The sequence below is a fragment of the Populus trichocarpa genome, chromosome 1 (assembly GCF_000002775.5).
Source record: "Populus trichocarpa isolate Nisqually-1 chromosome 1, P.trichocarpa_v4.1, whole genome shotgun sequence".
Lineage (NCBI taxonomy): Eukaryota > Viridiplantae > Streptophyta > Magnoliopsida > Malpighiales > Salicaceae > Populus > Populus trichocarpa.
This window is the reverse complement of record NC_037285.2, coordinates 43,297,556-43,311,836: the sequence shown is the minus strand read 5'-3', so window position 1 is coordinate 43,311,836 and position 14,281 is coordinate 43,297,556. Positions and strand designations below refer to the sequence as shown.

Below are 14,281 nucleotides of genomic sequence, written 5' to 3'. Positions count from 1 at the left end.
TTCTTTCCTCTTTCTTCACCTCAAGTTTTGTGCTATTCTTTGTTAATTTTCTTTTATGTGAATTTTGGTCTTTATTTTTTTAATTGCTATTTGTTTTTTTTTCTTTTGGTCTTTTTTAATTGATATTTTTTTAATTTTATCTTTCAGTATTGGACTAGTTGAGTGTTAGTCTTTGTAATTTTTTTCAATTTGCTTTTTATTTGGAAATTATGATCTCATGACTAGGGTCACAAATTTAAAAGGATGACCCGGGTTGACTTGGTTCATTTTTTTAGCGTCTTTTTAATTTTTTTTTCAATTTCATCCTTAAACATTTGGTTAGTTGGGAATTGAGTTTTTTTTTCAATTTCTATTAAGTTATCCTAGTCTCATAACTCGAGTTGCGATTTTTGACATTTTTTTCAATTGATTTTTTTTAAAATTGCCCTTTTAACACTGTGCTAGTTTGAGAATTGAGCTTTATAATATTTTTTAGTTTATTTTCTATAAGGTTATCTCGCTATCATAACCTGAGACACAAGTCTGTTAAGTTTACCTAGGTTGACTCAAGTTTGTCATTTTTAGTTTGTTTTAATTGAATATTTTTCTTTCTCATTTTTATCATTTGATATTGAATTTATTGATAATTGAGTTTTATAATTTGTTTAAATTTATCTATGCTGGCTAAAATTGATCATTCAATTAATGCTCAGCCTGAAACATATGCCTTCAAGATTAATGGTTATTGTCACCATGTTATGGGGTTCCTTTTGCCTATTAACAATGAAGCACAAAGTTTGCTCAACTACATGTTTTTAACATTGAGAATGAGATTCATAATTGGCTTGAGCCATTTACCCAGGAAAACTTTTCGTCGACCTTGATTGAAGCTTTTGTTTGTGGGTTTATGATTATGCTTGATTCTAATAATGAAATGGTTAAGTTGTTCCGACACGCTAAACAAAGACCTGAGAAACTTAACAGTCCCAACCTCAGACTTTGCTTGTTTGGTAAGAGAGATAATGGCTCAAGACATTACAATGATCCATCTTCTAAAGAAATTGGTGGTTTGGTCATTAGAGACATTGGTGATTCTCGATTCGATCTTCTATATTAGGTGAACAACGTAAGTTTTGTGTACCTCATCATTTCTTATTTTACCTTGTTCGCTCTTCTGCAGATCTTCATCCTAACAATATTCACTGAATAGCATTATCCTTGACGGTGAAGTCTAACATTTAACAGTCTCAAGATACCAATTTCCTGTCATTGTAGCCGATCATGTTGAAGTATACATATTACATTTTAATCACAAGCTTAGCAAACGTTTTAGAACCAAAAGAGAAGCTTGAATAGCAAAAGTAACAGTTGGCCTGCAGCTTGTTCAATTCTATATAGAGCACCCAGCTGCATCACTTGGCCTACTTTCTTCGCTTTCCTATATCTCTAATAGCAATTATGAAGATCTTAAGTAGCAGTTCTATTTTCATGATTCTGTTAATCTTTGTTTCAGGATTCATACAAGCGAAAGCAAGAGTACCATTATTCTACTGTGGCACCCCAGGAATCCGATGCTATAACCAGTATATACTTTGCCCCTTTGAATGCCCAAGCAATTACTCACATAACGCCAAGGAAAAAGTTTGCTATGCTGACTGCAACTCTCCACATTGCAAGGCCCAGTGCAAGCTTAAGATATGACCCACTTCTTTTCATTCAATTCTATCTCATAAGTACTAAATATGTTTATCAGGTTGATAGCTAAAATAGCAATTGGAAATAAGAAATTTTGTATTATTGGACTATAAGTGTATACTTGTTTAATAATAGGCTGTCAATTTGCATGTCTCAGTTATGGAAACTAATGTGTTTGATTTTTTTTTCAGACCACAAACCTAACTGTGAAGCCCCGGGATCAGCATGCTACGATCCCTGTTTCATTGGTGATGATGGAATTGTCTTCTATTTCCATGGAAAGAGCAATGAGCAATTCAGCCTAGTATATGATTTTGATCTTCAAATCAACAGCCGCTTCATTGGTCACAGGCCAGCTGGCCGACCCCGGGATTTCACTTGGATTCAAGCCCTGGGAATCCTTTATAACTCTCAAACCTTCTCTCTTGAGGCCACTAAGGCAGCAACTTGGGACAGTGAAGATGACCATTTAAAGCTCACTTACAATGGGCAAGATTTAGTCATACCTGAAGGCTCCTTCTCCACTTGGTACTCCCCAGAGAAGGACTTAAAAGTGGAGAGAGTATCAAGCAAGAACAGTGCCATAATCACCTTCGAGGATAGAGCAAATATTTTGGTAAATGTGGTTCCAGTGACTGAAGAAGATGATAAAATCCACAAGTATCAAGTGCCTGCTAATGACTGCTTTGTCCACTTGGAGGTGAATTTAAGTTCTTTCACCTATCCTCGACAGTTGATTGAGTACTTGGCAGGACTTACAGGCCTGATTTTGAGAACCCCGCAAAGCCTGGTGTCGCAATGCCAGTTTTGGGAGGTGAAGACAAGTACAGAACCACATCCCTTTTCTCTGCTGATTGCACCTCCTGCATATTCTCTCCAGAAAGTGGTTCAAACCAAGAGACCTCCTCTGTCATGCAGTATGGCACTCTAGACTGCACAAAGGGAGCTTCTGCAGGATATGACATTGTTTGCGGGAAGTAAATGCTGCAATGATTTCTGACTCTCCTAACGAACAACAATAGAAGCATGTCTATCTTTGAACTTAAAAAGCAAATGGTGGCTGTCAAATGCTGGCTGCCATGTGTGGGATTTAATAAGTGAATAATGCAAGACGCTTCTTGCTATTCATTGTTATGTTCTTTTCATGTTTGCTGTTTCCATGGTTTTGTGTTGGTAATCATCCATGATAAACTACGACAATCTACTACTTCAAAACTACAGTGATATTGACATATAGTCAAATCATTTATCTTTTGTTAAACATGTACTTGAAATATTATGTATGTAATATTATTGAAATAGAAAGATGTTCTGTGTCTGCATATGTATTTGTTAGTGCTGTTCAAAGACATGGAAACTTTATAACTTCAAAGATTACTGAAGATCAATACATCCAAATGAAATGCCCTCCCCTTTATTACAGTAATTAGGTCGGGCCCAACAGATCACAGCCCCAGGAAATGCAAACAACCTAAGTAGCACCATTCATCAAATAATTTTCCATGTGCTTGATGAAAACTAATGTTGATGATGCTGAATTTGATGGTACGGTGTCTTCTTCTACTTGAGACTCATATGAGATTGTGACATCAATTAGGGTCTCCTGCTCTCCAGTTGAAGTAAGCTGGAAAGTTGTCTTGTAATGAGAAAAACCATGATTCAGGTGCCCTCCTTCTATTACTTCAAGCCCGATTCGATGAACAAACTCATCAAACTCTGTAACCCTTTCTTTCTGGTATGTCATAGTTTTTAAACCTGACAAAATATTTTGAGACCAAAATTTTTTTTGTTACAGCCATCACAGGTGCCAATCAAGACAAGCAGTCCAGATGGCATCTACTAGCTGATTTAATTCATTCAGAAAAAAATAAATGATCCAAGTGAACACATGAAGTCAAGTCATAATCAATAAGTAAAAGAAATGGACTTACCAGGGCCGAAGTTAAAGAGGTAGACTGTATCAAGGCCACCGTCACCTTCAAGCATATCAGCATCCTTCACTAAATTTGGCATCATTTTTGGAAGAATATCCTTCAAATCCTTACCAAAAGCTTTCCATAAGACATCCACCTCAACCCCAACATTTACTTGAGTTTTGACTTCCTTAATCATGACTCTCAAACGCAGAAGTCTTGGGAATGGAGGTGTGAATATGTTAGGAGCCAGGGAAATTAATAAGGCAATATGAACGATCAGGCAATCTTTATAGGACAGGATGCATATATCATGTATGGCATCTTTTCTTTTGTACAGGGAACAAAAATTAAGGTGGCTCTGTGGATGCCTGTGTCTTGTCCAAAGAATCTTAGCGAATAGGGATTAAAAAATAATCAATAATCAATAGATGATGGATGGATAAGTTCAACAACCAGCCGAACAAGATGATATATAAGAAAATGTCACATATAGACTGCTGTGCTCGTAAATGTTCAAGTCGGAAGGCCTGAAAATGTTGGTTTAAGATGACTTTTCCATTTAACATGGGACAGCAACTTCGTCTTTTTTGTAGGATTTGTATGACTAAACAAAGAAATGAAAACAGTGCCCATTTAACCTATTATCAAGAAAGTTCTAGAACTCAGGTTCGAGCCCTGTAGTTATTCATATGATGATCATTGGAGGCTTATATAGTCGTTAACTTCAGGGCCTGTAGGATTAGTCGAGGTGCACGCAAGCTGGCCCGGACACCCACATTAATCTAAAAAAAAAAAAAAATCCCAGTACTGATCCTCAATTTGCACATTTTGATTGGGATTTTATAGTGGTGCATTTTCTTTCTTTAAAGAGTCACTGTCAGAAGCATACAAGCTGGTAAGTAAGAGAATCCCCATTTTCACTGTCTATTATGCGGTTATAAGTTATGGATCATATAAAACTCTCCCTCATTGGAGAAGAGCTGGCCATACCAGAAGGCCATTTATCTTCATGGAAACCCCCATAAAGTCATATTAAAGTACAGAGAACATCGATCAAGAACATCGTCCTAGTCACTCTCCCAGAACTTGCAGAGATCTCAATCAATGTTGTGCTATCGACGAATGTTTTTTTTTTTTTTTTTTTTTTTTTGAAGGTTCAGAACGTGCCAGTAACCAAACAAGATGACACAATTTATAACTGTTTTGCTCACTTAGAGGTTCAGTTCCAGTTCTATGTTCTATCGACGAATGTTGAAGGAGTAAATATAATAAGAAAAAACAAATGAAGGCATGTTAGTTAAAAAAAATCAATATACATTTAAATTAATTAAAAAAATGACCATATTAACTTAACTTAATTAAGATTAAATTATTTTTTAATATTATTTTTGTAAAATGTTTTATTGAAAAATTCGTCATTCTCTTCTTTTTCTATATGTTAAGAAAAATATTTTTTATAAAAATAAAATAGTTATTTCCATGGATTGTTGTGGGATGGTAGCTATGAAATGGAAAAAAAAGGCAATGTTGATGATAGAGTAGCAAGGTGGAAATGGTGATCGTGCATGTAGTTGGAGTGATTATATTTTTTATAGCAATGAAAATTATAATCGTAAATTTATTTTTTTTCAACAATAATTAAGAAGTGTCATACATCGGACTAGCTTATGTAATAACTTGAAGCTAGCATGTAACAAAATACAATCAACTATTTGTGTTTATTATTTTGCAAAGAAATGAAATACATGATAAAATAAATAAATTATGTAAATATTTATAATAGATTATATAATAAAAATTAAAAGATTACGTCACATAAAATATGAGTATTTATAGTTAAACTACAAACCATTTCATTTTCATAAAAAAAAAAAAACAAGATATATAGGAAAGACTTGAATCTTGAACCTTTTCAAGGAGATGAATGGATATTCGATGATAATAATAACCATCTATTATTATTATTATTATTATTTAGTTTAACATGGGTGTCCGGACTAGCTTACGTGCACCTCGACTAATCCCACGGGCCCTGAAGTTAACGACCATGTAAGCCTCCAGTGGCCGTCATATGAGCAACCACAGGGCTCGAACCTGAAACCACAGAAGAAGCAAACCTCTTGATCCCAAGCTCTTATCACTGGCCACCTAGATGGTTTTATTATTATTATTATAGTAGTAGTGTTTGGTATAAGACACAGAGGCATGACTTTGTAAACGGTAAGATAAACAAGACAAAAACAAATTTGTTCAATCTCTATTTGATACTAGGAGATGAGATGGAATAGAATATATATTTGATTTATTCCTATAATTTATTTTTTGTATATGTTTTGCTTGACCTGTGTTTAAATATTTTTTGACATATATTTTAATTATTCTTTGATGGATGTATAATAAAAATATATTTTAATTTCAAATAAAAACATACACGTTAATTTGTGTGTTTTCTTTATAAAAACATTTTTCTATTCATTATTCTATGAATAATTATATTTCTTAATAATAATTTTTTTCTAGAAAAATTATAATAGTTGAAAGTATAAAAATTATAGTATAATAACTTTTGTACACATAAAAATATTTTGTTAGAAAACACAAACAATCATCGCATGGTTTAAAGTGATAAATTCAAAATTAAAATATATTAAAAAATCAAATAAAAAATAAACTTAGATTCGTCTAGGCTACGATCTAGTCGTGTTTGGGTTTAGTCCAAGCCCGCACGTCATCTATATTCAAGTCGTTTTCTTTTTTAGGTTGCTAAATTTCGGCTAAATCGACAACAACATGATAAGTTATTATTTTTTATTTTTCTCAAAAATACTTAATACTTCCCTAATTATTTTAAACTCGAATATAACCTCAAAAAATCATTTTTAAACAACTAATAATGAATAGACAATTAATCATAGTGAAAAGATAATTTTACTCTCAAAACTAGGTACATTATATTTTTTTAGGATAAAATTATAATTACATTATTATAATGAATAGTAATTTATGTTTGCATAGTAACTTTCTTAAAGGATTTATTTTTTGTTAATTTTGAAAAAAAAAAAGAAATTTTGCTGATTTTTTTTTTTCACTTTCAATTAGCAAATGCTAATTCAATTCAATCAAAATTTTTTTTCTAAAGATATCTAAATTTTATTCTATCTGATCCACGGTCAACTCAGGTCATCTTTGAAAGCTTGTGCTTTAGTGAACATTATCAGGGTTGAAAGCATTCAATCTTGAGCCTACACGGGACAAGCTTTGAGCGAATATGCCCTTTCTGCAGCCTATCCAGTGTGGTCGGACTCACACGGTCCAGGATTACTTAACGGACCAGGTGCTGGAGTCCGGTTCACTCGATAATAATCCTCTCTCAGGTCTTAGATTAAGCACAAAAAAGAGTAGTCGTGTCAAATAACAAATTCAACCCAAAAGCTTAAGCTATTAGCAGTGGCGAAGCCAGAGTTTTTTAAATGAGGGGGCAAATTATTAACAAATATTATATTATATAGTTTTGATTGACTCTTCATCCTCAAGAGATTTATGTTTGAAATACTTGTCTACTGACATATTAATTTAATATAAACCTGCTGGATTTTTTTTATCATCATTAGTGTCTACATAATAATTAACACAACTACACAATAATTCACTGTTAAATAAAAATCAGTTGAGTTACACAATAATTCTAAATCTTTCATATGAAATTAATAGCAAAATACACGTCAATTCATCAAAATCAAAACCTATTTCAATTCATATCTATATGCATATAATAAGTATGTTGATTAAATTATACTTAATCATTTCTAGACATTTAATTAAGAAACAATGCTTAGTGTATGTGTAAGAAAAACAATGCTTGAAAAACATGATTTCTACTTGATATTTTACTTACAAACAAATCATGTGAAAATATTAAATTTTAATAAATTACTCTGTCAATGCAAGAGATGTCAAGAATAGTGGTTTTGCATGAATATTAATTTATTTTTTTATAATAAGAAAAGAAACACTTAATTGATTAAATTAACAGATTTAAATATTTATTTTGAACATATTTGAACATATTCATATTAAAACCCCTAAATTATCATAAATCCTAATATTTTTAATAATTAATTATAAAAAAATAAAACTAAAATTAAATAATGAAACAAATAGAAAAGATAAAGAAAATTTACTTAATGTATAAAACAAAAGACAAAAAAAAATTAATTGATAAGAAATTTGCATATAGGAACAGCAGCTGAACAAAAAATCCTTTTTATTAGACAATGGAAGATAAAGAAAAAAAAAAGGGGGGGAAGGGGAAAAATTGGGGCAACTGTGTGTGTGTATTATATTATATTATATTAACATATGTCAAGTCAGTTAACAATAATAAACAATAAAAACCTTCCTTCGTGTAGCAATAATTCATTAAACTAATATATATATAAAATAAGGGGGCAATTGCCCTCTTTTGACTCACTGTGGCTCCAGGTTATTAGGTGAGGTTTTAGGATATAATTTATATTATTTTATAACACACCCCCTCAAGTGAAAGTTTTTTGGGCTTCAAACTTGTATAGACCCATATTACCTTGTGCTTAATTTTTATCAAATAAATAAAGATGATGAGATTCGAACTCGTAACCGCTTGGTCATCAAAACTCTGATATCATGTCAAAGAACAAATTCAACCTAAAAACTTAAATTATTAAATAAAGTCTTAGGATAAGATTTATATTATTCTCTAATACGTCGGACATCGTGCATTAACTAAGCTCTTTTTATTTTATTTTTCGCCTTGAACGGAAGCTTGCCTGTTTCTAAGTTCCTGTGAGTCAATTTGTTCTCTTCATTAACTAAACTCAGGAAGTGGAACAAATGCTGAGATAGCCAGACATAGTGTTGATCAAATGTAAGGCAACCTGAGGTTTTGCTGCATAAAATGCAGTTTATCACATAAGATTATATAGATTTTTTTTTCCCTGAACCACATGAGCTAGAAGATGAAAGTTTTGGAGAATAGATTAAATCTCAGTATTGGGAATGAGTTCACAAAAATCAGGTTCTCCACATGGAGAAAATTTGTCATAGTAGTAGTCAGAGTATTTTAGCAGCATATATATATATATATATATATATATATATATATATATATATATAAAAGACATCACATACTCAAGCATTGCAAATGAATCAGATTACTGAGACAGTGAGCTGTGAGTTATTTCTATAATCAATCTTTGGATATAAATATTGTGAAAGCAATACATTGAATATCTCCAGTAATTGTGTGAAAAATAAATAACATGGCAGCTGAAAGCCAGAAGAATTTTAGATCAAGCCCTTACGGTAACTTGCAATTTCAGATGGATTGATTCGCATCCATCACTGAACAATATTACAAGCTATGGAAGATAAATTTGAGGTAAAAAAAAATTGAACAATGTGATAAGAGATAACCTTAGCTCATTCACTTCCCGTTTTATCACAAACACTCGGTGACCAGACAGCCAAATCTTCACCAGAATGCCCTTTGTCCAAGAATGGGTGGAAGCCTTCTCATCTTCCACGAGGATTTACTAGCTGGGAAAATACAGCACTAGTGGCAGCATCCTCAGCATCATCGTCTGTTCCAGAGTTCCCTCCATCAATTATACTTACGCTGTTATCAAATGGTTCAAGTGGTGTCAACGGAATGCCTGGGATATGGTTTGTGCTGTTATCTTCAGGTTCCATGAGTGCAGATGAGGTCTCCTCAAGCTGAAGAGCATACTCGAGATTCCATAAGACGTCTCCCATTGATGGCCTGTCAACTCCATGCTCTGCAAGGCATTTCTCAGCTGTCTCCCCAAATTTCTTGAGAGAAGCTGGATTCACCTTACCTGCTAGATTGGAGTCCATGATTTGATCCAACATGCCCTTCTTCTGCCAGGTCATTGCCCACTCTGCTATATTGACTTGTTCCCTCGGGAGAACAGGGTTTAGAGCCGGTCTAGTGCAGAGAACTTCCATTAGAACCACTCCAAATGAATACACATCTGACTTCTCTGTGAGTTGTTGCCTTCTGAAGTACTCAGGATCAAGGTAACCAAAGCTACCCTTAACAGCTGTGCTCACATGGGTCTGATCAAGAGATGGGCCTGTTTTTGAGAGGCCAAAATCAGCAACTTTGGCCACGAAATTTTCATCCAACAGAATGTTTGTTGTCTTGACATCTCGGTGAATAATGCTTTGAGCAGCACCTGTGTGGAGATAATGCAGGCCCCTGGCAGCCCCAATGCATATTTCTAGTCGTTGCTTCCATGATAGAGGTGGAAGATCAGTTCCATATAGATGGCTCCTAAGGGGTCCATTAGCCATGTATTCATAGACAAGAATCATTTCTGACCGCTCATCACAATAGCCAATAAGAGAGACAAGATGACGGTGGCGAAGCTTCGATAACATTTCAATCTCAGTTCGGAATTCAGCAAGACCTTGTTCGGATCTGGGATTTCCTCTTTTGACAGCTACTTTGGTTCCATCTTCAACGGTTCCTTTGTACACCCTGCCAAAACCACCAACCCCAAGAAGCAGGCTCTCATCGAACTTGTTCGTTGCATCGAGGATTTCTTGGAATGTGAAGAGCCGACCAAGATTAGAGGAAGTCAATGAGATGCAGCTTGCCGTTCCACTCTTTTGAGAAGTTGTGGACATCTTGGTCATGGTCTGAGAGTTTCCATATAATGGCAATGGCAGCCATGGATGTGCCTGGTGAGTAGTAGTCTTTGACCTGTGTGCTGCCAAGCAACAGTAACAGAGACCAATCAAACCAAATGCAACCACAGCTCCAACAATCGAACCAATGATAATTCCAATCTTGTTTTTCTTCAATGGTGATTGAGGAAGGAGGCTCTCAACAGATGAAAGCCCATCCAAGCTTTTAGCTTCATTACTGATTTTGAAAATCTCCAGCCCATTCATAGTTGCATTTGCCAAATCTGTTGTTAAATCTGGACCAACACTTACAGTGAAAGTATCTGAATCTACTGATGCGTTGGAGACAAAGTCTCTGTAATAGGGTACACTCAAGCCACCGGTAAAGGTTGAGAGGTCAAGACTCTCAACAGCATTATCATCATTTATGTACAGATTGAACACAAGATTGTTCAGAGCCTTACTCACAATGTCACAGAAATGTACCCGCACAAAATAGCGGAAGTTTTGATTGACAGAGAACACCCAAGTTATGTTGAAGTTCATGTTGGCTACATTTGCATCTCCCATCACATCAGCGGAGGCATAAACCCAATTTGGTGCTATTTCAGTAGTGACAGCAGGTGGATATCTTATGGATGCAGGGTTAACTGAAACATTCAATGCAGAGCTGTTCACATGGAGATATTTGGCATCATTCTCCCAAATTCTTCCAAGAGTATCATTTTCTGCAGTGATCAACGGACCTCCAGTGTTTAACCGGAAAACAGTTTCGAAGGCAAGTTCAGAAAGACCACTAAAAGGGGTAGATGGATTTATAGCTACTGCCTGGTCTGGAAAGACTTGATCAGGGATAGAAACAACTTCGATTGCATTAATAAATGTGACAGAATTGTTTGAAGGAATGAAGGAAAGGGTCAAAGTATCAGAAGTCACATTGACTGCGTACTCCTTGAACATGTAAGAACCATTATAGTTCTTGAATGTGAAATTGTTCAAAAGTACAAAATCGTCTGTGGCTACAGTGATTGACGCAGACATCAAGTTTTGGCCTGAGTTTGGAATAGGGTAAAAATAAAGACGGATCCAATGCCTACCTTCTTGCTTAATATCAAATTTGTAAGACGATATGCCTGACAAAATTCGAGCAGATTGGTAGATAGGAGATGGGAAACTAGAATTGGACTTAGCAGCAACAGAAGTTCCAGTGTTTAAAGTGAGAGAAGAATGCCCTGAGTCAGGAACATAAGTTTTTCCTTGGAAGATGACATTTTGTGAAGAACCACAAGCCACCAAGTAGTTATCAGGAGGAGTGAATGCAGCAAATGATCCACTATAACCAAGGAACTCAAATAAAACACAAGCAACAACTACAGGTAACCAGCTCACTAGTTTCATGCTCACCATTTGCAATATCCCAAATCCTCGAGCTCCTAGCAAGCCAAATAATGCACAAGTCCCAATTCACAAAAAAAAAAAACGAAAACTAGAACTGCCTAGCTCCCAAACCCCAATCCCTGAGGCCTTAAGAACCCAAATGCTAGGAACTAGCTCCCAGATCACTGAATGCCTCAAAAACAATATCCTCACAAACCTCAGATCTATCTAGACCAACTTCAACCAAGCTTAGCTCTATGAAAAAAACAGTAATCAAGTACAAGAGAATGCAATCTACATTATTGCAAAGACAAAAACTTTTTGCTGAAATATACACTCTTACCTCAAGAAGAAAACCAAAAAGGAGAGAAACTGAGGGAGAGTGAATTGGCTTGAAGCCAGAGATCAAAGTCCAGTTGATATTTGATGAATGTCGCCGTGAAAACCCATCAAGCAGAGCGCTTTTTAGTGGGCAGCTAATGTTATAACAACCCTTTCCAGGCTGGTGATGAGGCTGTCCTTTACCTGTGAAAAAGGAGGACCCCACAAGAAGAAGAGAAGGGATATGAAACTTCTTGCTTCATTCAAAAAAAAAATCTCCCTCACACAAAACTTAGCTGTTATTGTTTTTTTAAGGATAATTGTTGGTTTGAGTTAGATATTTAGTATATTTTTTAAGGTTGGAATTCACTAACAGAAGCTGCCATGACTATGGTTTGAGTTACATGAATGTCACTGCAAAGTGAGGTCTCTCTATCTGTTCATTGAATTCATGTTTCACAGCTTGTATTTTAATTGTTTTTCATAAGAGACGACCATCTATTATTACTGCTTAATTAATACTAACGTTTAAGTTGTTGATTTAGGTGGTGAGGGTTCGCTCTTCACACATATTACATGTTTGATTACATGTTTGAGATTGTGAGCAGTTCAAATTTTTTTTTTAAATATATTAAAATAAAATAAATTATTTTTTAAAAATAATTTTTGACATAAAACATCAAAACGATATAAAAATATATAAAAAAATTATTTTAAATAAAAAAAATCAAAATTTAAAAAAATATAGTTTGCATCGCGTTTCTAAATACTCTATAATTATTAGTTTGAAAATTAAAAAAAACCAACAAAAATATATATATCCTCTTGGGGATGGATGTTATGTTCAATAAATTTTAGATGGGAATTTAACTCTGTGGATGAAAATTATTTTGAATCCATGAATATTGAAAAAAATAAATATTAGTGAGGCTAGTTTACAAATAAGTATTTTCTCAAAAAAAAAAAAACAAGAAATTAATTGCTTGTTAAGAAGAGTTAAGTTCACTCTTGATGCTAGCGAAATATTGAAAAGAAGTTTTATTTATACGTAAAACTTAAAACCTAATATTTTTTTAGTCAACTTGAACATGTACACTTCTTCTATCTTCATAATATTTTGATTTTTTTTTAATTATTAGATCAAATGTTTTTGTTGACGAAATACTAATGCTAACAGGTTATAAGCTAATTCTAGAGAAATTGGTTTAGTTTTCAAGGATATTTGCTTCTTCTGTTTTTTTGTTATTTGTAGAAAGAATATAGCTTTTATTAAGGTATAAATTAATCTAATAATATATGTTATCGTTAAATACAAAAAAAAAAGTTACAGCTGATTTGAGAATGTGAACAAATTATAGCAAAAAACTAATAATTTATAAATAAGGTAAATATCATAGTTTTCATATCCGGTCCGGTCCAAGACCCGGGTTTTGACCGGGTCATCGGGTTTTGACCGGGTCACCGGATCGTCCGGGTCAATTTTTTTTTTAAAATCAAAACGACGTTATTTTAGTAAAAGAATCAACGGCTTGCAACCAGGTTTTTGACCGGGTCACACTGAGTTTTTTCTTCTCATATTTTTTCTTCAACCCAGCCCAATTCTATCCCCGGATCGGTCAGGTTTCGGGTCGGCCCGCCGAGCCAAACCGATAACTATGACAAATATGTTCTAGTGTAGGGTTTTTTTTTTTTTTTTTTTTTGGGTTAGAAGGGAAATAGTTTAGTATTGACTTGAAATAGTTTTTCTATTTTTCCTGTCCTTAGAAGGGAAATGGTTGCTGTGCTGGGACCAAACGATATTTGGGACCCGCTTTACGCGGCTTTGAGATTGAGAGGGGACAGACTTGGCGGCGTCAGATAACGGTGTCCTACTGTTTGGCAGCACCGTTTGGGGCATGTGTCCTACTCTAATTAATGGCATTGACGGCGGTAAATCTGTGTGAGCTCTCCACAGTTAGCTTTTTGTTTTTATTTATTGAGCAACTCCTCCAATATATAGGTTAATAGATATATCAGTTTATTTTTGTGTTATAAAAATATTTTAAAAAAAATTAAAAAAAATTTCTATTTTTTTATTTTAAATTAATATTTTTTTGATGTTTTTAGATTGTTTTGATATGTTGATATCAAAAATAAAAAAAAACTTATTTTGATATATTTTCAAGCAAAAAATACTTTGAAAAGTAACCGCTACCACAATACCAAAAGAGCTCCAAATAACAAAGCTTGTGTTTTTCAAAGTGTTTTTTTCTTGAAAATACATTAAAATAATTTTTTATTTTTTAAATCAGCACATTAAAACAATT

The 14,281-nt window shown here is 34.0% G+C and overlaps 2 protein-coding genes and 1 pseudogene across 2 annotated transcripts; 1 reads left to right on the top strand and 2 right to left on the bottom strand.

Moving 5' to 3' along the window:
* The first annotated feature begins 1,396 nt into the window (after positions 1–1,396).
* On the top strand, positions 1,397–2,842 carry LOC18095640 (uncharacterized; annotated as a pseudogene).
* Positions 2,843–3,002: 160 nt separating this feature from the next.
* Positions 3,003–3,995, bottom strand: LOC18095639 (phytohormone-binding protein). Its single transcript, XM_006370259.3, has 2 exons — positions 3,606–3,995; positions 3,003–3,429 (listed from the first exon to the last, which is right to left on the bottom strand). Exons 1-2 carry the CDS (start codon positions 3,784–3,786, stop codon positions 3,146–3,148), a joined length of 465 nt encoding a protein of 154 aa, XP_006370321.1. The 5' UTR covers positions 3,787–3,995; the 3' UTR covers positions 3,003–3,145.
* A 4,807-nt stretch (positions 3,996–8,802) lies between these two features.
* Positions 8,803–12,367, bottom strand: LOC18095638 (receptor-like protein kinase THESEUS 1). Its single transcript, XM_006370258.3, has one exon. The coding sequence runs from the start codon at positions 11,682–11,684 to the stop codon at positions 9,141–9,143; it is 2,544 nt and encodes an 847-aa protein (XP_006370320.2). The 5' UTR covers positions 11,685–12,367; the 3' UTR covers positions 8,803–9,140.
* Between the last annotated feature and the right edge of the window lie 1,914 nt (positions 12,368–14,281).